General features: G+C 41.7%; 1 protein-coding gene across 3 annotated transcripts in view; it reads right to left on the bottom strand.

The window, feature by feature from the left end:
* Nucleotides 1–27,009, bottom strand: part of DOCK8 (dedicator of cytokinesis 8) — a 246,921-nt gene that overhangs the window by 90,404 nt on the left and 129,508 nt on the right. For all 3 annotated transcript variants that reach the window (XM_058301712.2, XM_058301715.2, XM_058301713.2), the window contains 4 exons: nt 4,799–4,916; nt 3,323–3,393; nt 2,024–2,162; nt 1,318–1,419 (listed from right to left, as the gene is read on the bottom strand). In XM_058301712.2, the coding sequence (XP_058157695.1) occupies nt 1,318–1,419; nt 2,024–2,162; nt 3,323–3,393; nt 4,799–4,916 (430 nt within the window). The remainder of the gene's footprint in view (nt 1–1,317; nt 1,420–2,023; nt 2,163–3,322; nt 3,394–4,798; nt 4,917–27,009) is intronic.

Raw genomic sequence — 27,009 nt, 5'->3', positions numbered from 1 at the left:
AATTGGAAGTTCTAGGAAATTAGAATATGTGGCTTGATGATGAAAAGGTGCTTCTGAGAGCTTTAGCAGGTGCCATGTGTTCAAATCCCAAAGAAGAGAAATCCAGGAATTTCTGTGAACATCCTTGGGGTATATATGTGAGCTGACATTCAGATGACTTTGAGGAGAACGGATTTGGCCTAAAGTCAGGTGTGTGCCTGTGGCCCAGGGCAAAGATGCTTTTCTCTCCAGAGAAAAAGAGAAATAAGAGGGAAATAGAATAGCCTGGGATGGGAGGTGAAAAAGTAGGGAAGAAAGGTGTCTGTAGAGGTTGAACTAATTCCAAATTCCTGGGAAATTCTTCAACCAGAAAATTGCAAGGAAAGCAAAAGAGATGAAGGGACACCTACAGTTTAAAGAGTCTTAACAGATGCATCAGCTAATAGCAACAGCTGGACCTTATTTGGATCATGATTCAATCAAGCAACTGTTTAAAAAAATGACATTAATGAGACAATTGGAAATTTGACCACTGACTGGCTATTTGATATTAAGGAACAACAGATAATTTTTAAAGTATAGAAATGGTATTGTGATCTTTTAACACAAAAAGAGCCCTCATCATTTAAAAGACATACTAAAACATTTATAGATAAAATTACAAGGATGTTTGGGATTTACTTCAAAATAATGCTTGATGATGTAAACCTATGTCAAGCTGGCTAGGGAGCAATGACAGCTGGTGCTTGCATAGCTACAATGGAAGGCCCACTGGGTCCTTTAAGAGGGTGCGCTGCAGCAGGCTGGATGGACAAGAGGCAGTGCCGGAAAAAAGAAGGGGAAAGGTTATTGGCGCTGGGATATTTGTAGGAATAAAAGCCCAATCTCCACCTGGGGACTGTGGCAATTGAGGCAGCTAAGGAAGTGATAGAACCAGGTCTGGGAAGCTTTTATAAAGATTCATGGTGGGAGAGGTAGTTTAATCACAATTTTCTCTTTTATCATATAACACCTTAAGTGCCTTCGTTAAACATTGGAAAAAAAATACGTGAGTCCCTGTGTTGTAGATAATGCAAGCTAATGCTGCCTCAGTGGCAGGTTGCATTTACCAAACATTCTGAATCAGTGATATGTCATTATTGATTTTTGTGACCCCCTCTTTCTCCTAACCTATCAGAACAATGGAGTCTCAGAAAACCCCATGGGCTGGCAGGTGACTGCTCTAGAAAACATGACAAGCATCTCCTGTCATGTTTATGGGAATAACAGGTGGGTCTGGGAAAGTGGTCCAAGACCAAGGCTAGACAGGAAACAGCTGATGGCCCACTTGCTGGTTACCTCTGCAGAATGCATCGAGTAGTTGGGTGGCAGCTTTTCCAAGGCAACTGGGAGACAGTAAGATCCAGTTTGAAGACGTTCATTTAAGAGAATTGGCAGCCACTAAAACAGATGATGTAAAGAATAAAATGGCATTTATTATAGCATATAATTCTGGCAATTTATTTATCTCACAATAATCAAATGCAACTAAACAATGATTAGATATTGACCAGGACTCTTTTTGGCAGTGATTTCTCTCAAGTTCTTTGCATTTTAAATTTCCTGAGGTTCCTGAGATGGTAATATCAATGATTCACTGCTTGCAGAGCCAAAGTAGTAGCATTTTTCTTTATAAGCTATGTTTGTGCATGTCTGAACAACATCAATGTTTATTTTATCTTTATATTTTTAAAGAAATAACTTTATTTCCTTGGGGAAAAAAGAGCTGGTTTTATATGTGAAGCATGTATATTGAAGTTGGACATTGCAACACTTGTGCTATAAATGCATATTTTCTCAGTATCTATTGCCCACTAGCTCTCCATTCCTTAAATTTGTCATTTGCTAAGTCATTTCTGCTTTTTTGCTATAATTTGCTTTGCACATTTTGCAACTTCTGACAAGAAAAAAGCAAATGAACAGAAGAATTTAGTTGCTTATCTCTGCAGGGACCTTGGATGCACCAGGAACTGGAGTGATAATCGTCAAGGTGAAAACAACTCACTGAATATCCCAGGAGACTTTCTACGGAGGCTCCTTGCTTCTGCTGACAGCTGATGTGATAGAAGGTGAACAGGAGGTGATGATTTACTGTGAGCTTTGCAGGGAGCTTAATTTTCACTTCTTCATAAAAGTCAGGAGACCTGTTTCAAAAGCACAGTATACACCAATAACTTTGAGCGTGAAACATGACTTCTCTGGTGTCAAATTGTATGGCCATGGGCCCCCTGCTCCTCAGAACAAACCTGTTTGGTGTTTTCCTTTTTATTTGACATTGTTCTGCTCCTTCCTATGCTGCAAGTGTTTAAGACCAAGCGTATGCTGCTGGACATACTTCACTTACACGAAGTTGTTCACACACCAAAGGCCACTGCAGGGAAAACGTCTCCACACACAAGAGAAAAACCCAACGACTTCGTTTGTTTTGTTTTTATTGTTTGTTTGCTTTTTAGAAGGTACTGGGGATTGAACCCAGGGCCTCGTACCTGAGAAGCAGAAGCCCAACCACTTTCATTTGAAGAGAAATTCAGAGTCCTGCTGTAACCTCCTTTACCATCTGTACCCCAAGAACAGAGCCTGGTATGACTGGCACTTATCAAAGGATGTTGAAGAAATGAATGAAGAAGGAAGGAAAAGGAACTTGAATTTACTGAATTACTAAGTACTAGATATTTTACTAAGGACTTCATGTACATTATGTCATTTAGTTCTCGTTTCAGTCCTAGAAGATAGTTTCAGAAAGAGAACTTAAATGGACCAAAGTTATTAGGCCAGGATCAAACCCAAATTTGTCTGACCCCCTAAAGATTTCCCACCCCATCTGTGAAATGTGAAAAGCAGTATAGACTTGTTATTTGACTCAATTTAATGATGTAATAATGAATGCTCCACTTCTCCTTTGGTCACCCTAAGTTTTCTCAAAGCAGGTAGTGGGACAGGTGAGGAGTCTTGAATAGAGGACAAGACAGCATGAGAAGAAATGGATTCTGTTTCCCCAGGATCTCAAAGCAAGTTAGGAAAGCTCTTTGCTTGTTTAGTAACATAAAACTTGCCTGTATCATACTAGACCAGAAGGCTCTAGAAAAGTCAAAACACTATTAGGCTATTAAGTTATTGAAGATATGTTCTTTTCCCAGTTTTAGTAAATGGCCAAAATTGTGCACTTCCTTATGGAACTAGCAGGCATTTCCTCAGTCCCTCATCTCCTAAATTATAAAAATGATTGGGAGGAATGATCTGGGAATTCAGAACCAGAGGATAATAAAGCAATTTGGCATGTTTGTTAACTCTGAAATACACTTACTTATTATGGTATGTGATGGCTGTGTACACTTCCTGCAGAAATTCAGGGCCATTGGACTTTCCAAAGATGACCTGTTCAAAAAAGAAAGGGCTATATTAACATTTATATGTGGGCAAATCAAATCCACTATCATCAGCCCAATTAGGATGTTCTGGTCTCATAGAGCTATATCTTGTAAGCCAAGAGTGCTGGGTTCTACTACCAGCCAGCTGCACAGAAGAACAGGTATTAAAGGCTGCAAGGAGCTGAATTAATGGCCACCTGGAAACCACTGCTCTCTTCACCCTGTCTCACCACCTAGAGATCTACAAAGTATGTTATACTTTGCCCTCTTTGAGAGAACCTGGTCCTGGCTCTTCTCTCTCCAAAGACATGGACCTGTTTATACTTGGCGAGAGGACTAGGGGCCTGAATCTGTACCAGCCTATTCACATGTTTGTGCTAGCTAGAAAAAGACGCCTCCTCTGGAATGATGCAGCCTGCAAGCACAAGGTTTGACAAGTGCACTCAATTCTGGGCAAAGAAATAGATGAGCCTCAAGATGAAATAATTGCCATGCCAGGTGACAGGGCTTGGTGAGTGTAATACAGGCTGGAATTTAGCCTTACAGAAGCCCTTGGGCTGGGTACCATTGTGCAGACAGGATCTGTACCAGGCATCTGGGGGCAGAGCAGGAAGAACTGGAGGAGTCCTCTTCAGGGCACTCCTATTTCTCTCCAAGCACAAGGACCCTCCCCCTCCCCCAAGGCTGCAAGAGGGCACATGGGCAATCCTACTTGCCCTGGCACTGGGAAGGCAGGTGCGACATTAAGAGGAAGGGGTGGGGGTGGGGGTGGGGGTGGAAAACACTAGATATTTGAAGAATAGGAGCACTGGAAAAAAATTACCTCAGTAAATAGGTACATGAAATGAATTTCATGACATAACGAAAATAGTGATAGTTAACTATACATCTCACTTAGGGGGCTGATGGCAAAAAAGTACAAGTTCTGGAATTTGGGATTGCTTAGAGAACACCACATTCTGTATTATTTAATTTACAGTTGGCCTCAGGATGAAGGTCCATTCCTAAAGGGTCTTGTATAGTTATTACTACGAGGCAGTACTTTCTATTTACCCATAGGGCTTGTGTAACTATGTACTGCAGCTCATATCTGGAAGATGTCCAGCAAACGTGGCACATTAAGCCCATCTCTACTTCTTAAACTGTTATATTTTTCAATCTTTTAAGATCATCTGCTTTTCCCAAGTTTCACAGTTCGCCCTGGAATAAGTAGGAAAGATACTTTGAATTTAGACAGTCTCCATTTCCCCAACAGCATCCTGGGACCAATACTGGACTAGCCACAAAGGCCATGCACAGTGTGAGTAGCGTCAACCTAGAATGCACATCCTCTGGACACAGACAAGTCCTCGATGTTGCCTGTGTGAATTTACAAGGGAGCTCAGCCCACCCTCTTTAACTTCCTTCCTTACTGGCATGGCGTTGCTAACATCCTCTCCGCACATAAACTGGATCTTTATTGTAATGTTCCGGGCAGATGCCAATTTGTTAGCAAAGTTTAGCCTCTGGGGGTAGACATAGAGAAGGTTTCTGGAAAAGAAAAGATAAAGAACCAATGAACAAGGTCTAGAGTTTATTTTAACCAATTCTTCAGTGAATGCTGAGGTCTATACTTGTGGGGTAGTTCTTTTGAAGGAATTTTTCCTCTTAGAGGCGAATTATTTTTGGAGGCAAGAGTGAGTTACTGTTGCATCTTCCCCTCCCCCTTCCCTAGTAGTCAGGTTCTCTATTTTGCTACATATAAAGATGTGTATGCTGCAGTTTAGAAAGTCTTAATGTCTTAGAATGTGGAAATCTATCTAGAGGTAATTGTAACTCTGATAAATAAGAAAGCAAAAAAAAAGGTTCAGCCCATTTTAAACAAAATTCATGGCCACAGGTGATGGCCTAATTTCATCCCTTCTCTTTCCTTTTTACCATTTTTATATAGTAGTTTCAATTGCCCACTGCCATGGCTTTCTGTATTGGTTTAGCTTTCTTTTCTTATTTAAGATGACAGTTCAAACCACCAAGTAATGTTGAAGTACAAAACAATTATAAAACAACAAGAAAATAATGACAATATGAATTATGCATCCATTCATTCAACTATAGGCCAGATAATGGATTAAGCACAATTTTGCATATTTTTTCTATTTGCATCATTATTAGCATCTTCCACTAGAATGTAAGTTCCATGAAGGCAGGGAGTTTTGCTTGTTTTATTCACTGAGGCATCCCCGGCAGCTAGAATAGTGACTAGGACATAGTAGGTGCTAAGTCAATATTTGTTGAATAAAGGAATGAAGGTATATATAATTTTTTCTTTTTTTTCTTTTCTTTTTGTTTTCTCTTTTTCTTTTTAAGGCATATATTTGATGAAGTACGTTCTTGACAAAGAGAACGGTAATGATACTTCCATTTATACAGTACTTACCCTGAGTCAGAAAGTGTTCCAAAACCTTCATATTTATGAATTCATTTAATTAGGTATTAGATAGGTAGGTATTATTATCATCATCAATGTCCCCAGGTTACAAATGAGGAAAAGATGAGATTCAGAGGTGTTACTAACTTGTCCCAGGTTCCCTATAGTTAGGAAATGGCGGAGGCAGGAATTGAACCCAGGCAGTCTGGCTCCAGATGCACGCTCTTAATCACTGTGCCATATTCCCTCAGGTGAGCCTCCCACTAAGAGGATGACACCTCCCAGTGATAAGTTTCCCTTAATTTTCAGGGTCTCATTAACAGTTGAGTGTCAACAGTATACCAAAGGTTGTTTCAATTAGTGAGTATCATGTTCTTTGGAAAACATCTTTTCTTCCTTACTCCTGTCCACTATTCTCTTAGGTAACACATTCTTAGGTAATACTTTCTTGCCCCGGAGTCTTCCAAGATGACAAAACAACCTTTGTGTGAAATGGACACCAGCAGTAACCAAGAGGGAAGGACAAGTCACCAGATTTTCCCTCCAAATGTAGGTTCTCATTACACCTTATAAAGATCTGCATATTAATCAACACCAAATCTTCTCAACCTTGGTACTATTGACATTTTGGACTGGAACATTATTTATTGGGAATGGGGGCTGTCCTGTGTCTTTTAGAATGTTTCCCTGCATCTCTGGCCTCTACCCACTGTTGTCGACAGCATTTCCTCCTCACTCAGTGGTGACAATCAAACATGTCTCCAGATATTGCCAGATGTCTCTGGCAGGGCAAAATTGCCCCCATTCAAGAACCACTGATCTAGGCAAATGTGCATTTGTGTGGTGCAGGATCTGCACAACTATACCTGGCAAGTTTCTCATCTTTAACAGATATAGTTAAACAAAATTAATCAGAATCAGAACCACATAAAAATGATTTGAATCTGGGCCCTATTGGGTCCATGTTCAAAAGCAAAGATCAGTATGTTCTGTTGGAAAAGGGTGAAGTGAATAGTCAGGTCTAAACCAATAAGGTCTGGGGTAGTTAGGGACTGGAAAACCGAAAGAGGAAAGAAGTTGCAACTGACTCTGCCCTCTCAACTCTAACCGCTTTGGTATGATAAACAGATTGATCCTGCCATGTTGTGTGTGTGTGTGTGTGTGTTTGGACCAGTGTCTGCAGAAATCCAAAGATTTATGTTCTCCCTTGCTACTACACTATCAGCAGTGACAACACTACTAACCACAACCCTGGAGAAGTCCAAAGAATGGGCTATGAATGGACCTGCTTCCGCTGAGATGCCATGTGGGCTGCCCCAGTAATCATGAATACCACATGTACAAATAAAAGGGGAGACATGTCATAAAGTTAATATGCAAGAGAGAGCCCATTGAGAGTATCCTCTTGAACTATCAGCTATGAAGAGTGTTCATTCTTTGGATCTCGGATCCTTCTGGTATAAGGATGTGAGATTTCTGGCCATTTTGAATTGGGAGCAATCCTCAGAGCTAAGCAGGTGCTAGACAAAGGGGTTAGCACTGGGAACCAGGCCTATTTTTATCATATTCCAGAGTCTAGCTTCACTTTCAAAGTTAGTTTTGAATTTTTATTCTGTAGTGTATTTCATGGGGAATTTATCTTTTTTAAAAAAAGGTATTGAAAGACATGGGAAGGAATAAGATCACCAAGTGAATGAGTATGGATAGGAAGAAGCAGGGGTCAAAGGACTGAATGCAGGGGCACGTCACCATTTAGCCAATGAGAAGATGGGAGGAACCAGCAAAGGAAACCAAGAAGGAGTAACCACTAAGAGTAAGATAGGGATAAAACTAAGTGTGGTCTCCTGGAGGCCGAGGGCAGAATGGGTTTCAAGAATGTGGGAGAAATCAGAGATGTCAAATGCTGCTGAGAGATCAAGTAATGTACATTTTAAGCCTTAGCTCCCTGTTCCCTACCTACTCCATGCCCTGGTAGCCTATATTCTAGATTCTGACTTGATGAGTTTGCATATTCTAATTATTTTCTTTCCTAAAAAAAGGACACCTTTCATTGAGTGTCATAAACCTTACATCAGGTATCGACCTAAGGCTGGTGGTCACTGAAAGCCTCATTATGAGCCCAGTGTTTCCAGTGTGTTTCAAAGAACTTCAGTTAAACCAGTTAATGTGCATCACGAATCTCTAGTGGGAGACAGACTCCTTTCCCCAAATGTTTCCTCAGAACTCATTCATGTTCTGAGAGATCACCTGCAGAAACTTTGCTGTTAGCCCTTTCTGGCTTCTGAAGAACATCCCATACCAAAGAAGCAAAAGTTAGAGTACAAGGATTCTCTATTAAAATATCTTACACAGTAATGAATGCTCTCAGGTACTCAAGGAGAAAATAAAAAGATATTTGAAACCATCAAGAACATAAAGGAACTGGGAAGCAGATGTGGCTCAAGCGACTGGGCTCCAGTCTACCATATAGGGGGGTGCCAGGTTAGGTTCCCTGGGCCTCCTGGTGAAGGTGAGCTGGCCTGCGCCTGAGCTGGTGCAACAAAGACACAGAAGAAAGACAATGAGAGACACAACAAACCAGGGAGTTGAGGAGACTCAAGTGATTGAATGTTTCTCTCCCACGTCAAAGGTCCCAGGATCGGTTTCCAGTGCCTCCTAAAGAGAAGATGAGAAGAGAAGGCAAGCAGACATAGAAGAACATGCATCAAATGGACACAGAGAGCAGACAGTGAACGCAAGCAGCAAGGGGTGGGGGGAATAAATAAGTCTTAATAAAATAAATCTTTAAAAACAAAACAAAACATAAAGGAGCTGTTACTTTGGGGGCACAAGTCCAAAGGCCATGGAGGAGACCAAATGGCAGTCTACACTAGTGACTCAAAGACCTTCAACCAAGTGACTCACTGCAGGTGGAACAAGGGTAATGCAGTGCTGGGAACAGATTTGGGTTGCTATGACCTTTCTGGGCTACTCTGACCTTGTACAGTAGTTTAATTACCCTGCGTGAGAGCAACTCACAAATACTTTAACCCTTGCCTTTGGCCTTGGTTTCCAGCTCTGCCTAGCTATTTGTCTGTCCCCTTGTCAGTCTCTTTTAACAGGGTGAACAGTGGCTGTAAATGGTCAACAGCATTGACTGTTTCTACATTTAAGTAGAAAAGAAGATACATGAAATGCAACAATGTCATCAAAAGGAAATAAATTAAATTTAGATGATGGGCAGACTACTCAACACAGGCTTCAAATACCACTGAAGTGTAGCTGACCTATCTAGAAAAAAAGATGACAGGCCAGGACCCAGTGAAGTGATTGACTTAGCGTTCAGGGTGCTCAAGCTGGGAGGCACTGAGCCCCATCTTTTTATTTTATCCACCCCTCCTTGCAACTTTTTGCATGCTGTCGGCTTTCTGGGTCCCTTTTGCTGTGCATTCTTCTGTATCTGTATTTATTTATTTTCCCCTTCCCCTTGTGACTTGCTTGCTGTCTGCTCCCTCTGTTCATTCGCTGTTGGCTCTTCTATGTCCTTGCTTGTCTTCCTTCTTTTGTTGTGCCACCTTTGCTGAGTCAGCTCTCTGTGGTGTCTGAGGGCTGGGTGGCACTCCTTAGTGTGCGGGTGAGGCTGCCTTCACAAGGAGGCCCTGGAACGTGAACCCAGGGCCTCCCATATGGTAGACGGGAGCTCATCTGATTGAGCCACAGCCGCTTCCCCCCATCTTTTTATATTTATATTTATTTTTACTTAAAAATTTTTTTTATTGCAGTAACAGATATAATATCTGCTGCTTTTTTTAACTATAAGTGTACAATTCAGTGCCACTAACCGCAGTTACAATGATGTGCTACCATCACCACTATCCTTTAGCCAAAATTTTTTCATGACCCTAAAGAGAAACTTTATACTCATGAAGCAATAACTCCCCACTCTCCCTCTCTCCAGCACCTGGTAACCAACTTATAATTCATGTCTCTATGAATTTTCATATTCTAGGTATTTCATATAAGTGGAATAATACAACATTTATCCTTTTGTGTCTGGCTTATTTCACTCAGCATGATATCTTCAAAGTTCATCCATGATATACAGTATGCCTCAGAACTTCATTCATTTTATTTTATTTTGTATTATTTTTTTTTTAGGTATGGGACCAGGGATTGAACCCAGGACCTCATATGTGGGAAGCCAATACTTAACCACTGAGCTACACTGGCTCCCCCAAGTTGTTTTTTTTCATTTGTTTGCTTGTTGTTTGTTTTTAGGAGGCACTGGGGACTGAACCCAGGACCTCCCATGTGGGAGGCAGGCACTCAACCACTTGAGCCACATCCACTCCCAGAACTTTATTCATTTTAATGGCTAAGTAAAATTCCATTGCATGTTTATACCACATTTTGTTTATTCATTCATCTGTTCTGGGACACTTGGGCTGTTCCCATCTTTTCTGGGCCCTATCTTTTACAGATATCTTTTAAACTGAGGCCCTGAGATGTAAAGAAAGCGTTCACTCTGGGAGGTAGCCCCAGAGCAGGCACAGGACCCAGTTCAGTGTTATTTCTAGTCTACCCCACGGTGACCTTAGCAGTGGCTTCCAAATCTTTCTCGGTTAAATTGAGGCAGCCTAACCTTGATGCAGGTAGATAGAGTTGAATCTGATGCTGTCAGGAGTGGACGTGGATGCAGTGATGGACAACAGAAGTCTGTTCATCATTGGGATGTGTAGGGTACAGACCCCCTCTACTCACTCTTGTTCATCTCTGTTGCCACCACTCAAATAGGCAGAGCTAGCATTTATTGAGCTATACAGACGGCGTAGTTAAAGGTCTCTGCTGGAGCCAGAGTGCTAGAATTTGAATCTAGCTTCCACCTCTTCTAGCTGTATGGCCTTGGGTACAAAATAGGATTAACCATTGCTCCTGCCTCCCAGGGCTGTGGTGGGCATTAATGGGCAAGAACTTAATGATGGTTGGCTCTTACTAAGATTATTACACCCACACAGCTAATAAATCAAGACACACATCCCTGCTTAGGCCGCCCCTGTCTCTCCAGACCCAACCACACTCATTTCTCCACCAGACACTGTAACAATTTCCCAACATGTCTCGACTTCCACATTTGCCCCCCTACAATCTACTTCTTACATATTTGCCAGAGGATCTTTCAAAAATATAAAATGTAAAAATATAAAAACACCTCCAAGTGTTTCCCAAACTTCTTAACAGGGCCCTCCATAATTTGTCCCTTGGCAATGTCTGTGATTTTATTTATTGCTGATTGCTTTCCCACACTTCTTTCAGGGCCAAGAACATTCCAAACTTATATTCTCTGCCTGGAAGAGCTTCTCCCTAATTCTCTAGATGATTGCTTCCTTCTCATCTTTTGAGTTTAAACTCAAATACCATATCCTCAAAGAGGTCTTTCCTATCATCCTACCTGATTGGTCTCCCTCCCTAGCCCTGACCCCCCCCCCCCCAGGGTGTGTACACACACACACACACACACAGATTTAGTTACTATTTTGAAAGTAATACATGTTCAGTTTTTCAATCTTGAAGAACTGGAAGGCAGAGAAAAGTATATAGAAGAAAATAGCACCATCGAATATCCTACTGCACCAAGGAAAATCACTGTTAACATTTTAGCCTATGTCTTAGTCCTTTTTTCCCCCCATGAATTAAATGTGTTTTTTTGTTGTTGTTGTTACCTTGGATATACAAAGTTTTATGCTGTTTTTGTGTCACTTAATGTTGTTCTATTATGACAATTTTACCTTTTTACTAAATAGCCTTAATAAACATGGTTTTAATGGCTGCATGATATTCTATATCGAGTATGCCATAATTTACACAACTTTTTCCAAAAAATAAGCATTTAAGTTACTTCCTTTTCCTCCCCCTTATTTTAAATTATAAAGCTCCAATGAACATTTATACATCTATCTTGCCCTTCTGTAATGCAGTATACTCTAGGGGGAATTCCTTTAAGTTCAATACAACTCTTTCTTCATCCCTGAATTAATTGGAAAGACACCAATCAACTTTTCTTTATGTTGTGCTTAAAGGGATCAAAAGCCAGAGTTCGTGAAAATGCTTTGAAGTAGCTGGATGAATGGGGCTGAGTAAATCGGCACAGCAGGGGTCCTGCCAGGCTGGATAATCAGGAGGCTGTCACCTCACTCTTGTCCCACTCCCCAGGATAGGGGCACGAGCCACCCTGTCCCACACATCCCTCAACACTAGTCAACAGCTAACAACTGTGCACCTTGCTTCTGAAGTGGCTGTTGACATCACCAAGAAATCAAGGGTAGTCAACGTCCTGCCCCGTATTGCATGTACTTTCCACAGAGCACACAGCTGGAAGGGAACTTTGAGATAATTTAGTCCAATATCCCTTTTTACAGGCCAGGACGAGTACTTCCAGGGAGGTTAAATGGCTTTGCCTAAAGTTTTCTAAGGAGATGCAATTCCCAAGGATCATCTTACTTCTTATAGGCAAGAATGTTCAATGATATATTTTGTTAAATCTTCACACTTTTTAAGAAATATGTTAGGAGAATAATACTGTTTTCTCATGGGAGGGAAGCTCTGACCACAGTGTTAGTTATCCGCAGAACCTAAATCAGATATGAATCACTATTAACAAACTGATAAACAGAGGTTTATATGTGATAAATTAAGTGCTTCATATTAACTGGAAAAAATCCTAAAATTGTTATCTAAAAATTTTTGAGAGGATAGACCATAACCAAAATAGGAATCGTTTGTTATGGCAAAGTAATTTTGAAAGCTTCTTTAGCAACTGGAAGTCCATGTATATGTAAGGCATATGGTACACCCTCATCTCTCCCCAAGTATAGAGAAAATAGTTTGCTTTAGTCATACCCATCACATCATAGAGCAGGACATTTGGTATTTATCAACCATTGTCTTCCCAGAGCCACTTCAGATAGCTTCTCTCGATTACAAACTGTTTCAGAAACTCCAGATTCTTTCCACTGATTCAGCAATAAATCCTCAACTTAATAACTACTGTAATTGAGCAGCTCTAGGAAGTTAAGAGTTAACTTGTAGACTTTGGTCATTTTAGGTCAAATTGTTGACTAAATTGTTTCTGCTCTTTGGGATCTTGGGAGCTTCCTTTATTTCCTTTATTGAAAACAGGTTAACTCAAAGGACCTTGAAATCTTTCAAAGTCACATTGCAAAAAAATACCAGGGTGGCTTTTAAGTTCAGCCAATTCTTTATCCAGTGCAGAGAAGCAATGAGAAAAACCTGCCCATGTCACTTATTCCCAAGTTGACATTGGTGTGCTCTTCCAGGGAACGCTAAGCTGGCACCCAAGCTCAAGGAGCAAGTGAGTTGCAGCAAAAAGCATAGCAGGCACCTGTGTAAACAACTGGATCCTGTGAACACCTCTCTAGCTGAGCTTCTAACACAAGTCAAGTTATTGGCAGACAAAGCAAGAGGGCCTTGAGAGGAGAGCTGAGCAGCTGAGTTCCCAGGTCAACTGTTACAGGAATGATGTGCAGGGAGAGATTTAATGACAAACTGGGATTGCCAGAGCAGAAGATGAGGATGCTGTGTTCTTCAAGGTAAGTGGGTTTTCTCTGAGAAGGGTGATGGATGCCATTGAGGGAAGTACATCATTATTGACAATTAGAATCGACCATCATTTTAAGACTAGACAATAGGCCACAGGGGGTACGATTCATGAAGTTGGGGTTATTTCTCCTAAGAAAAAGACAGTGAAGAAGAGTGGTGGTGGAAATTAACCTTTCATCATGCAAATGGTTATTGTATCTTCCTTTCCTGATGATGGTAATTATTTTTAGGAGGTACTGGGGATTGAACCTAGGACCTCGTACATGGGAAGCAGGCAGTCAACCACTGAGCTACATCCACACACCAGTGGTAATGTTTTGAATTTTAAAAAATTGTGTTCTTTCCTTCCATACCTGCCAACGAGTACTTGGATGACCCAGTCAGTCATGCTATAGAACCAGAAACCCAGCCTTCTACGCTTTGAGAATATTTTACTTGCTGGGCCTTGGGAATCCCAGAGTGACAAAGGATTAGGACTGATAAACAATAGTTGGTCAAGGTCAAACTATTCTCAGGGTTTTTTTAATCTCTTTGAAAGTGGTATTGAAGTGAGTTAAATGGCTAATATGCAAATACTTATCGCATAATGTTGAGTGAAAATTTAGAATATAAAATTTTATTTATGTTAGGGCTTTAAATATGAAAAAATTGAATACGCATGAAGGGTGGGCTAGAAGAAGATACTGGGAAACAGAAAAAGTGGATTTGATTTTGAAATGGTATTGCTGTCAATTTTAGTTTTCTTTTTAGTCCAATGCTGCATCAAATACAGCCTTAAAAAAGAGAGAGAGGGAGAAGAAAAGTCAAGAAAATATTGCTGATTTTGAGGCCTGGGTTATCTTTAATGTCTTTTGAATATCAGCAGCGCAAGTTATTTGGTTATTTGAGCTGCTTTTATACCAGCAGAGGTGGGTTTGAGTGGAGACCTGTAATTAGTAGCCCTTACCAAAAGAGACCATAGCCAGAAATGCCATGCTATTTTTTTGTTTTGTTTTTTTGTTTTTATTTTGAGGTACCAGAGGCCTTGTATGTGGGAAGCCGGCACTCAACCACTGAGCCACATCGGCTCCCCTGAGTTGATTTTATCATTTGCTTTGCTTGTTGTTTGTTTGTTTTTCTTTTTCAGGAGGCAATGAGAACTGAACCCAGGACCTTTCATTTGGGAGGCAGGCGCTCAACTGCTTGAGCCACATCCACTCCTGGTAATGCCCTTTTATAGGATACAAGTGAAGATGATCATGCAACACCTGAGGGGACTGAAAAACACTTCAAGCCTTGCAGGATTGTGAGACCTTAATACATTTTACTGAGGAGACAGGACCAGCCCCTGCGTCTGTCTCTCATCTTTCCATTTCTCTCACCTGGTCTGTGTGTTTGTGTGCCTCTCTTTGTTGCTCTCTCTCTGTTTAATTGTGTCCCTCTGCCTTGGTTTCAGTTTCCCCATCTCTCTCTCTCTTTCTTAACTTACCCTGTGCTCCTCCCCACCCCAGTCTCTCAGAAAACAGTGAAATGCTCCTTTTGAGGGAGAGTTCTTCCAGTTCCAGCTAGTCACTGAAATCCATTTCCCTATGAGCTAGCAAGTTCTTGATGATCTCCTACTCTGAGCTGAGCTTTGGTTGTGGGAAGGGTCTTTTTTGTTTGTTTGTTACAGCAGTTTAAAAAAACATTTATTAGAGAAATTGTAGGTTTAAAGAAAAATCCTGCATTGAAAAATACAGAGTTCCATACCACCCTGTTAATAACATCTTACATTAGCGTGGTTCATTTGCTGCAACTGATGAAGGGCAGGGCTGTTTAAATCTCAGGACTGCAAGCAGAAGCACAGAGCCTAGGATCCACAAACATCTTAAGATTCTACAAGAATGTCTGAGACCTGAAAAAATGATTAGGTCCAAAGTATGAAAAGTAAAACCTCAAAACCAACTGAGTACATTTTTAATGAAAAGCTTACCAAAGGAAATATTTTGTCAACTAGTCAATGGTAACTCTATTGAGTTTAATCTATAGGTGAAAAAAATCTCCCTACTTTGCAGAATGATATAAAATTATATAAAAAGTATATGCAGTAAATGCGAAGTTCTCCAAACTTAGGTCTTAAAAAGAGCATTGGATGGGGAAGGAGGATCAAAGAGGGAGAATATAAAATACCAGAGAAATTTTTCTTTCAATTTTCTTAAAGCTTGAGACACAATTGTTGGTTTAATAGCAGACTTCTGACAATAAAAATTAGTAAATTAAATCCATTAATAAATTAAATGTTTAAAATAAAGATTAGTAAATTAAATTAGTAAATTGAAGATAAGTGAAGTAAATTAGTATCTGGCTCTCCTGACACATGCTACTGAAATGGCCTTATTCATGAAAAGCTCTCTGTTTTTCTAAACAGACATTCTCTCAACCCAACTACTTTGGCAATTTCAAATCAGTTTTTTTTCTCTTTCTTTTTTTTCTTTTCCAGTATTCTAAACTTTCCCTCTCTAGCCTTTTTTGCAAAGACAGAACCAAAGAATTAATGAACTCTTTGCTGAAGTGAGAGTGCAGCAAAACCAAATGCATGACACGTTGCCCTCATTCAAAACTCACAGAAAAAGGTTGGTGGCTCTCACAGTCGTTAATAATTTGTTGGCAACAGATTTTGATTCCATCTGAACAGATTTCAAATGCCTATTAATATTAGTAACATTGTATACTTATCTGGTATCTTTTACTCAACCCAAAGAAAACTGCAAATCAAGATATATTAGTTCAAGGTACTTAAGCAAGGCTAACAGCGAGGAAGTGGTTTTATTTGTTATTCACATTTCACTGCCAGGAAAGCCTATTTTAAACGTAATAATAACAATAGCTGATGTTTCTGAATTCTTACTATTTGTAGGGACTGTTCTAAGAACCCATTAATACTACCACTAGCCTCATCTGACATATAATAAAACTGAGGCACAGACAGGACACACAATTTGTACAAGGTGAGAGAGCTAGCATACGGCACAGGTGCAACGACATCCAGGTGCTCTGATGCTAGCTCCAGTGCCCATGACGGCTCTGCTGCTTCCAAGAACAACAATAAAACGATCTCTTTAATCAATAATCAGACTCACCAGAACTTTATTATAATGTGGCCCTTTATGATAGTATTTACAAGGACTTAGTGATAATCCCCCACACAAACTATAAGATTTAAAAATAAGGTTTGAAATAACATAGATAACTGACGAGATTGGAGTACAGACTGTAGTGTTAGAGGTTTTAATATTTTAACTACATCAAAAGCAGATTAAAATTAGACATCTCTGTGTCAATATTTTATATATTCTGGAATTATCTGGGAAAACTGCAAATGTAATGTGTTTTTTTTTTTTTAAGTGAGAATGCTTCATAAACATATTACATGTGAGCTAAGACTTTGCTACTCAAAGGGTGATCCAGGAAGGTGTAGCCTCTGCATCATGTGTGGAGCCAGTTAGAAAAGCACCAGGGGCCTAATGAATCAGTACTTGTATTTGAACAACACCTCAGGTGATTCAAATGCATGGTCATGTTTGAGAAGGGCTGATCCAAAAAAAAATAATGGTCTGTTTTTAATTTGGCAAACATCTAAATCTTCTAGTTCATGGTTGTTCCTTTTTTGCTTGGTTGCTAGGAAGCTCAAAATCAAATTTGTAGCCAACTTTTAAAGGAACTATTGAAGAGTTTAACATATATTCAGTGTATCAGCCTTAAGATGTATAGATTGATTTTCCTCTCACCCAGAAATTTTATCTCTTGTTATGTAATCTCTGTAAATTGCTTCAGATACTTTTTCTTAGAATGGAAGAGATTTATAAAAGAATTGCCTACATTAAAACATTTGCCATTCCATGATCTCATGCCATTTTTTGTGGTTATTCCTGTTTTCAAGCCTTTAGGTTAGATCAGGTGCAAACTCCAAAGGAATCAGGGAAAATTGGAAATGGAGAGAAAACCCCTGATCTGCAGGGTGAAGTGAATATTCTGTCTTTGGAAATGAGAGCAAGGAACATAGAGCACGAAAGTCTGTCCAGGGCACGAGAGTCCACACAAGGCTGCCTGGCTGGGGGATTTTACAGGGTTAGAAGGAAGCGCTGGGGTGTTGTCACAAGCGGCAGCTGGCCCCTTTGTCACCTCTGTACTCTGTGGACTAGGCTGCAGTGTTTGTAGAAATGCCACCACTCTACTCTGAATAAAGGGGCCTCCGCCCCCCTGCAAAGAGCAAATGCAGTTAAGAAGCCAGAGACAAAATGCTACCTATTTGTTTATAAGCACTAATATAAATGACCCAATATTCTCTCTTGACAATCTTGTCATGTTAAAAAAGCACCGAAAAATAAAATCAAATGAGAGAAAGAAAAATGTTCAGTTGCCCTACAATTTGAATATCATATATTGTGACTTCATGTAGAGCAACAATTATTGCTATTAAGTTTCTCTTTGAAAATGAATTGAATACACTTTCTATGATACTCACAGAATACCTTTTCTAATACATCAATTGCTGTCCTTTTTTTTTTTATGAGTTAGATAAAAGTTCCTCTTAAGTGAGAAAACCAACATTCCTCCCGCTAAATAAAGCAGAACCTCAAGCTGTGGCAATAAGAATGCTACATTTTAGAAACAAGCAAAAGCACCTGAGCTCTCCTTAAAATCCATTAGTTGTTTTAGAAAATTCCAACTTGTTATTAATAGGAAGACTCAAAGGGAGAGGCAGGGTTTTGATTCCCATTGAAAAGAATAAAAAAATGCGTAAGCATTTGAAACCTGCTGGGTAAAACTGCCTATGTAAATCTCTCACCAACCCTGCTTAAAAAAAAAAAATTTAAACCATACTTTGTTGAACTGACCGGAGTTTTACTAATTAAGATATTCATGTTACCAAATATCCTTTTGATACACTGTTGACGGTATTCAGAAGCTTAAATTCCCACCTTACTATGAATTAGGGTGCTCAGCTCCTTTCTTCCACAAAGAGGTTGGATTTATGCACTAAAGGTATGGGGATGGGTGGGAGGAAAGGGGGACGGTAATTACTGACCATGGGATGATGCTGCATGAGGGAGCAGGAGACCTGGGTCCTCAAGGGGTGACACATGGGTGGTCGGGGGTGGGGGAAGGGTGCCCAAATCACAATTTCTTCATTCCACAGCTTTTCCTAAAACTGTCTTGCACTTGACACTGACAAAAGAATAAACAGATTCAATGGATAACTGCATCTCTCCCAACATCCAATTATCCCCCAGGGAATGTTCAAATGAGGTTTTAAAAGTCTGAATTATTCGGATATTTTTTGTTTTTGTATTTTACATAGGAGGGCTCAGAAATTTATTGACTAGATTGACCCTGTATTAGTCAGCCAAAGGGGTGCTGATGCAAAATACCAGAAATTGGTTGGTTTTTATAAAGGGTATTTATTTGGGGTGGGAGCTTACAGATACCAGGCCATAAAGCATAAGCCATTTCCCTCACCAAAGTCTATTATCACATGTTGGAGCACGATGGCTGCCGACATCTGTGAGGGTTTAGACTTCCTGGGTTCCTCTGGGCTCAGCTCCTCTGTTTTCTCCATAAATTAGCTGTAGGCTATCAGGTGAATGGCTCTGTCTCCTGGGGTTTCTGCTGCATTTAAGGAGCTATCTCTATTCCTCTGTGTTCTCCTGGCTCAGGTCCTCTCTTCCTGGGGCTTGCTTCTCTTTCCTCTATGTGCTTGCTTCCTGGGGCTCCAGCTTAAGACTTCAGCATCAAACTCCAACATCAAAACTACAACATCAATAACCCCAACTCTGTTCTTTGCCATGCCTTTTTTCTGGAAGTCCCTACCCACCAAGGGGTGGGGACTCAACACCCTAATGACATGGCCCAATCAAAGCCCCAATCATAATTCAACCACACCCAGGTACAGACCAGATTACAAACATAATCCAATATCTATTTTTGGAATTCACAACTGTATCAAACTGCTACAGAACCCCTAGTTGGTTTATTACAACCTTATTTTCAGTAGTTTTTAGGATGCCTAGAAAACAATTAATAAGAATATATATATATGTTTTTTTCTAAATGGGCAGAGATTAGAACTATGTAGCAATATACTTTTTGTTTCTTAAAGATTTATTTATTTCTCTCCCCTTCCCCCCCACCCCGGCTGTCTGTTCTCTGTGTCTATTTGCTGTGTCTTCTTTGTCCGCTTCTGTTGTTGTCAGCAGCACAGGAATCTGTGTTTCTTTTTGTTGCGTCATCTTGTTGTGTCAGCTCTCCGTGTGTGCGGCACCATTCCTGGGCAGGCTGCACTTTCTTTCACGCTGGGTGGCTCTCCTTAAGGAGCACACTCCTTGTGCGTGGGGCTCCCCTACGCAGGACACCCCTGCGTGGCAGGGCACTCCTTGTGCGCATCAGCACTGTGCATGGGCCAGCTGCACACGGGTCAAGGAGGCCTGGGGTTTGAACTGTGGACCTCCCATGTGGTAGACGGATGCCCTAACCACCGGGCCAAGTCTGCCGCTGCAACATTTCAGACATGCTACAATCCCACCCTTCCATACCTACATTTTCTTTTTCAGGTAGAGTACTTTAGATAGACTTTAAATGTGTGAAGACAATTTTTTCTCTAATCCGCAGGCTTATTTCCTGGGGGGTTAGTGAGAGATGGGGGCAGTACTTTTCCCACTTTGACAATCTTTCAACAAGCAGTGCTTTTTCTTTTATTAGGTCTGTATTCTGTAATAAAAATACATAAAAATATACCAGCTGACTGGAACACTGCCCACAGTGTGCCTTCCCCTCAACCACTGCAAAATTAAAACACCCTCCCCTGCTCACCCTCCCACACTTCTCATTCACACAACTGGAGATTCCCAACTTTTCAAAGCTGGGTTAAGAACTGTGGTCTGGGCTTCTAAGATGGCTCCTGAGGTGTCCCCTCCTCGCAGTCATGCTTTTGGGTAAGCCCCTCCCCTTGAGCCCGGGCTGGGTCTAGTGACTTGTTTCTAAGGAACAGAATATGACAAAGTTATGAGATGTCACTTTTGAGATTAGGTTAACAAAGGCCTCTGGCCTCCCTCTTGCATGCTCTCTCTTGCTCTCTCACCTGCTTCCTCTGAGGAAGGCGGCGGCCATGTTGTGAGCTGCCCTATGGAGGCACCAACGTGGCACAAAATTCAAGGAGGCCCCCAGCCAACAGCTAGTGAGGAACTGAGGCCTCAGACCAACACCCAAGAAGAACTGAATCCTGTCAACAACCGTGTGGTGTGCTCAGAGCAGATCTGCCCCCTACCCCTTAACCCCTGAGGTGAAGGCAGACCCTTTTGAGAGCCCTGAGCCAGAGGCACCCAGCTGAGCTACACTTGGATTCCTGACCCACAGCAACTACGGGGTATTAACTATTTTCGGCTGCTAGGTTTTTGTCATGCAACAAGAAATAACTAACACTGGTACGTGAATTTTAAAAAATACGTGCCAGGTATTCTCTGATCTTTCAACATGTGATTCCTTTACAAAATGGCTTTGCCTTGTAAAATTTCTGCCTCTTAACTGGATCTTGGAGTTATTCCCCTGGTCTAAAGAACAGAATGTAATTCCTACCTCCAGGAAAAATATTCTTAATCTCAAAATATCCTCTTTAGATTCCTAAATCCAGTCTCCAACTGAGCACAAAACCTTAAAATTTCTGAAAGCATACATGTTTTTTCTTGGTACTAGTTTCGATACTATTCACAGAATGAACGTCTCATCTTGCGGCGGCTGCCACAGTTCAGATAAAAGACGAGAGGAGTGTTGACAAGCACCTGACACGAACATCCTTCTCCCTACACAACAAAATTGTTCGTGAAAGCCTCCCCCAGATAAAAACAAAAGTTTCAACAATATTTCGCTTTGTTCAAGACCTCAAATACAGATTTAAAGATACCATTTCTACGCCAAATCAGGTCTACACTGCCGTTTTAAAAAAGCCACCAGACGGGATTGTCACGTGGAAGACTAATATGAACCAGCCTGCGTGCTCCTGTAAGGGACAGAGGGAACACATTTTTTCCAGGCTCTGCACATAGTTTCCTAAGACAAACCTGCCAGCTGACAAAAACTCATACACATTCCAAAAAAATTTCCAATTTTTGCTGTTGCTAAAGCCAATTTGGGGGGCTGTGGTGGTGGTGAGGGAAGACCCTTAATTAGTCCTCTGTCCATTCATAGAAACATCCAGTGAAAAAAAATCAATAACATTCATTAAAATGTTTGTTTTCTAGAAATGCTTTCAACTATGATGTTTCAACTAACATTATAAAGCAAACATTCAATTTAACAAAAATTTACCAGGTACGAATTATGTGTCTAGCACAGGGGTTCTTAACCAGGGGTCTGTGACCTTGAACTGAAATTCAAAAGAACATTATTCTTGTGGGGCGGTGTTGGTGCGGGTGTGATATATTTATTAAATAACACACAACATAGTGTGGACTTTGTAAGGGGTAGGTGGTTTTCACCTGACTGGCAAAGGGGTCCATGGAACAAAGAAAGGTTAAGGACCCCTGGTCTAGCACCTGCCATGCCTCCTCCCTAAAGTAATGATTATGTCACAAACTCAGCAGCCCGCCACAGTCCACTGCAGCCCAGGGACTGGGGGTAACAGTGGCGGCCACCTGCCAGGGGCTGTGGCAGGAATGCTACACCTGACCAGTGGCCACGGGCTCAAGGGGGTGCCAAGGGGAGGGCTGTATCTGGAGGGTGTTCTGGCCCACAGGAGAGTCTGTTTTCAGTTAGGTTAGTCCTAGGATTTGGAGAATTTCCAAGGACTCCTGGCCATACCACGGGTTCCACCTCTTTACCCCATGAGGGCACCAGAGACGCTTTGTGACATGGCGGCCTTGGGCAAATTGGCCTTTTTCCTTTTTTTCCCCCCATATGGTATTTAAATTTTTAAACATTAGTTGGCAACATTTCAAAAATGCCACATGCAAATCCAGATTTTCAGATTATCTTTAAAACTGGGAAACCCTGACAGCGCAAGTTCTGCATTCCTAGGACCCCATCGTGCACCGCCTGAAGGCTGGCGCCACCTGGGGACTTGGGGTTGCCCAGACCAGGGCTCTGCTCTCGAAAGAGAACACTGAATAGACGGATTTCAGCAGGTCCAATCCAATCCCCTAGACGGGGTCACATCCACGCCCTCTCACCAGAGAAAGGCTTTCCCCAGTCACCTATTTAAAGTTTAATCTCAGACACAGACCGTAGAAAAATCGGGGCAGCAGCCCAGGCCCCTCCCTGGAGCTCGTGGCGATCGACACGTCAGAATGCGAGACCAGGGCGCTCTGGCTCCCCCTGGTGGCCCTATGGCGCCACCAACCCCAGCCACGGCAAAGCATCAGCAAACCAGGCTGATTTCAACCTGCCTCGTCTCTTTCCACGTGCCAATACCAAAGATGATTTTTAGCGTGAGCACCACAGTATGCAAAGCACTATTTTAGGTCCTGAAGGGAAAAATAATATGAGGCTCTGCTGCCCTGAAAGAATATTTCAGTCAGTTTGGGGGTCCGGTGCACTTACAGAACATAAATAACCACGGCAATCGACGTGCATGTTGTAGAGCATTTTGTAAACTTCACTCACACCTGTGAGCACGGATCACAAGATTATCCCATTTTACAGATGAAGAAACTGAGGCCCAGTCTACGGTGGAATCCAGGGTGCAAACCTCCTGGCTCTGACCCCGTGTGCCTCCCTCAGCACTGGCGCTGTGTCGGGCACGCTGTGTGCTCCCCTTCCGCGATAGCTCTTTCCCCCACGTCTCCCCTTCAGGTTGCCCTTCCTGTTCAGTCTAAACAAAGTTTCACTGGCTTCAAGACGTTGTTGGGAGAGGGGAGGGGAGCAAAACTGTTATCGTTTTGCGTCTCTGCACAGTGAGGACAGACCACGAATTGACGTTTGTCCTTTAAAAACGAGGCAGCAATCCTTGATCAGTTCCTTCCGCCAGGGAAAGCAAACCTGCTGAGGAGAATAAGTCATCTCCCCCCGCCTCTCCTCCTCCCAGGACAAATAGCTCACTGATGTTATGAAAGAATTAAAGTAGCATCCACGCACCCTGGGTGGTGTACCCACTCGCTGCACCCCGCTCCGTGGTCGTGAACTAGAAATGACTGCAGTCAAAGAAACGCAAATGGCCGCGATGCACGAAGGGTGTGAAAGAGCCCAACTCGGAATCCCAGCTGGAGTGAGCAGGGCGAGCACAGGGAGATGTCTGCAAATGTGGAGACCAGGAGACGCCAAGTTCTCCCCCTCATAAAAATGGGCGTGAGGGGAAGGACAAGTAAGCTCAGAAGAGCTATACGAGAGGAGGGAAAGGGACAAAATTAAGATTAATTGAAGAATTATTCCGGTGCCCTTGCTCCCAGAGGCAAATTCATCCAAACCTGAGCCAAAGAGAATGAGTTCCAAGGTTTCTGAGTCTTCCCACCCCGCCTTTTTTTCAACAGCAAAACAGAGTATATGGTATATCTGCGTATGCCATCCTTGAGGCAAGAGAAATGGAAATTGACTAATAATATTAAGAAACTGGTTTCCTTCCTACCCATGAAATATTTGATGCAATTTCAGGAAAGCTGTGGGTCTTGTCTTTAAAATACTGATGGGAGATAAAACACTGCCCATTTGCCACCTCCATCAAGAAAGTGGCATGACACAAAAGAAACCCCTGGCTTGGTTTTAAAAACTGTAATTCTAGGAAAGGATGAGAAATGGCCTTTGAGATTTTTTTATTGCTAAATATATAATTTTTAGCCAGAGAAATAAATAAATTTTAAAAAAACATGAAAAAGAGCCATCAAGTTGAGTTCTTCTAATTTCATCTTTTTTTTTTTTTTTTAAGATTTATTTATTTCTCTCCCTCCCCCCACCCCACACTGGTTGTCTGTTCTCTGTGTCTATTTGCTGCGTCTTCTTTGTCCACTTCTGTTGTTGTCAGGGACATGGGAATCTGTACTTCTTTTTGTTGCGTCATCTTCTTGTTGTGTCAGCTCTCCGTGTGTGCGGCACCATTCCTAGGCAGGCTGCACTTTCTTTTGCGCTGGGCATCTTCCCTTATGGGGTGCACTCCTTGCGTGTGGGGCTCCCCTATGCGGGGGACACCCCTGCGTGGCACGGCACTCCTTGCGCGCATCAGCACTGCGCATGGGCCAGCTCCACACGGGTCAAGGAGGCCCGGGGTTTGAACCACGGACCTCCCATGTGGTAGACGGACGCCCTAACCACTGGGCCAAGTCTGCCACCCCAATTTCATCTTTATTAAACTACATTTCCAAAAACAGTAGCATGAATCTCAGTTTACATTTTGAAGGCTGTCAAACAAAGAATAAAAGACAAAGAGGTAGAACTGGTACCTTACTGGAAGTTTTGTAACCTTAGCTGCTGTTTAGGCTAGCAGGTAAATGAAAAAAAAATTTAAATTATAAAAGATATATTGAATCCAACTGATTAGTCATGGCTTTTAAAAAATTACCTTATTATACTGTCAAAACTCATTTCTTCCCTACCCATAGTTCTGTTTTACTTTGTGCTGTAGGGCTAGCCCGCAGTCCCCTCACCTCTACACTCAACTTTCTCACTTTTCCCCCCAGTAAAACACTAGCATAGCTTCTAGTATTTCCACCCCTGGTATGCATACTGACTTCTGCTGAGATGGGCCAAGAACCTGTTGTCTGAATTCTGAAACCACAGGACATCCATTGCAAAGGAGCTGCTAAAATACCTCTGCTTAGAGACTGCCAAATCCTGTGCAGGAAGAGTAAATGAAGTCTGATGCTGCCATTTGAGGCATCATAAAGCAAGTAAGAACAAAGGATGAAAAGCCAAAAGCCAAAAGGTAGAGATTTTTTTCCCAAGTGGCAATAGAAATAAGAGGGAACAGTATCCAAAAGAATATTCCAGAATATTCCATCAGAAGAGAACTAGACACTACAAAGGACTGATTTTAAAATAATAATATGAAAAATTAATAAAAGTATAGAAATCAAAGAAAGGAGACTTTTTGGATTTTAGGATTCTCCCCCTAACCTAAACCAACTATTTGTGGTCATAATCAAGTGCAGACCCAGATCTGCCTTAAAATCATCACACATCTCTGTTCTTTCTGCCCCCAACAACCTTATACCCCAACCCATGTAAAAACAGGATGCCTCAAGGGCTTTTTTACTGGATCCTGTGAAAAGGATCTACAGAAAAATGACATTCTCTACCATTAAACTGAGAGTAGGCTTTTTCTTAGGACAGTTGTTTAAGGTGAGTAATACTGAAGCATGGTAGATTCAAATGGGATAAATGTAAAATAATAACACTGATGTGGTGGTGTGGCGTGTGGAATCAGAGACATTATCATACAGCAGCATCTCTTTATTACTATTTCATTACTGCCTCACCCATGGGTTCCAGGTAATGGCTTCATTTTATCTTAGCTTTGTATATGAGACAGGATTGGTGGATGTGTAAATACATACAGTGAACAACTCCCAGCCCTACCCCTAAAAAGAAAAGATTTCTCTCCCTTCTCCCTCTCTACCACATGGTATATTTCTTGGTCTCTCTCCCCACTACATCTTTCAAAAAAAAAAAAAAAGTGTCAGATTTCTAAGGTCATGCTTGCCAGTGAAAGGAGGCAGAAGAGGACAGTTTAGAATAAAATCCTTTGCAAAAAGCTTTTTTTGGTCTTGTGCTACAATGGGTTTTCTACTTTTAAAAATCACCAATCTGCTTCTGGGAAGATGGTAGACTAGAAAGTCACAGGACTCTCTTCTCTCCTAGAAAAAAGCTAGAGGACAGGCAGAAAGGGCCTGGAAAAAAATCTTCTAGGGTCTAGGACACCAGGGGAAGGCTGGACACTGCCCAGAAGGAATGCGACAAAAGGAAAGAATCATGACAGCAAAATTGAGTTAAAAGTTGCAGCTGCTACTGTTGGTACCCTCCCCACACTAAGGACACTTTTGAATATTCAGGTCTCTGGGATGTAGCTATAGACAAAGGGGGCCCCAGGCATCCACCTCCCCAGAAAAGGGAAGAGAGAAGGACACAGCGTAAGGCTGACTTAGCTTTTGACCCACATAATTTATCTGCTGTGCCCCATGACCCCTTCCAAGGTACCGTTGTTTGCCTTGGGAGCCAACTTTGAGACTAAAGAGATCCAGGACTAAAGAAATCTGACTCTCTTAATCCTCCTCTCTACTGATTGTTGAAGATGCAGAGGGGAGTGGAGTTATTTCCTACCCAGGAAAAGGGAGGAGGCTGCCAGAGGAGGTTGGAGAACTGTCTCTGAGAAAGGTTGAATTGTGAGGCTCTTAGCCTCCAGGCAGGAACCTATATTGCATTGATCCAGTTTGTGTTGCAGCAAACACTCTCCCACCAGGCACTTAACTGAGAGGGCTGCCAAAGAGCACCATCTGCTGGCAGATCAAGGAAGTGAACATGAGGAAATTAAATAAGGGAGAGAGGGTTTTTTTCCACAGCCTTCATAGCCTCCCTTCCCAAGGCCCTAGAAAGTGGTTCTGTAACCCATTACTGGATCTAGAGCCCAGTTTTGAGCAACTAAACAATCCAAAAGACACAGACTGAAACAAGAATCAGAGAAGAGCA

The sequence above is a fragment of the Dasypus novemcinctus genome, chromosome 8, assembly GCF_030445035.2.
Source record: "Dasypus novemcinctus isolate mDasNov1 chromosome 8, mDasNov1.1.hap2, whole genome shotgun sequence".
NCBI lineage: Eukaryota > Metazoa > Chordata > Mammalia > Cingulata > Dasypodidae > Dasypus > Dasypus novemcinctus.
Note: the sequence above shows the minus strand (reverse complement) of the source record. Positions and strands in the feature narration are given on the sequence as shown.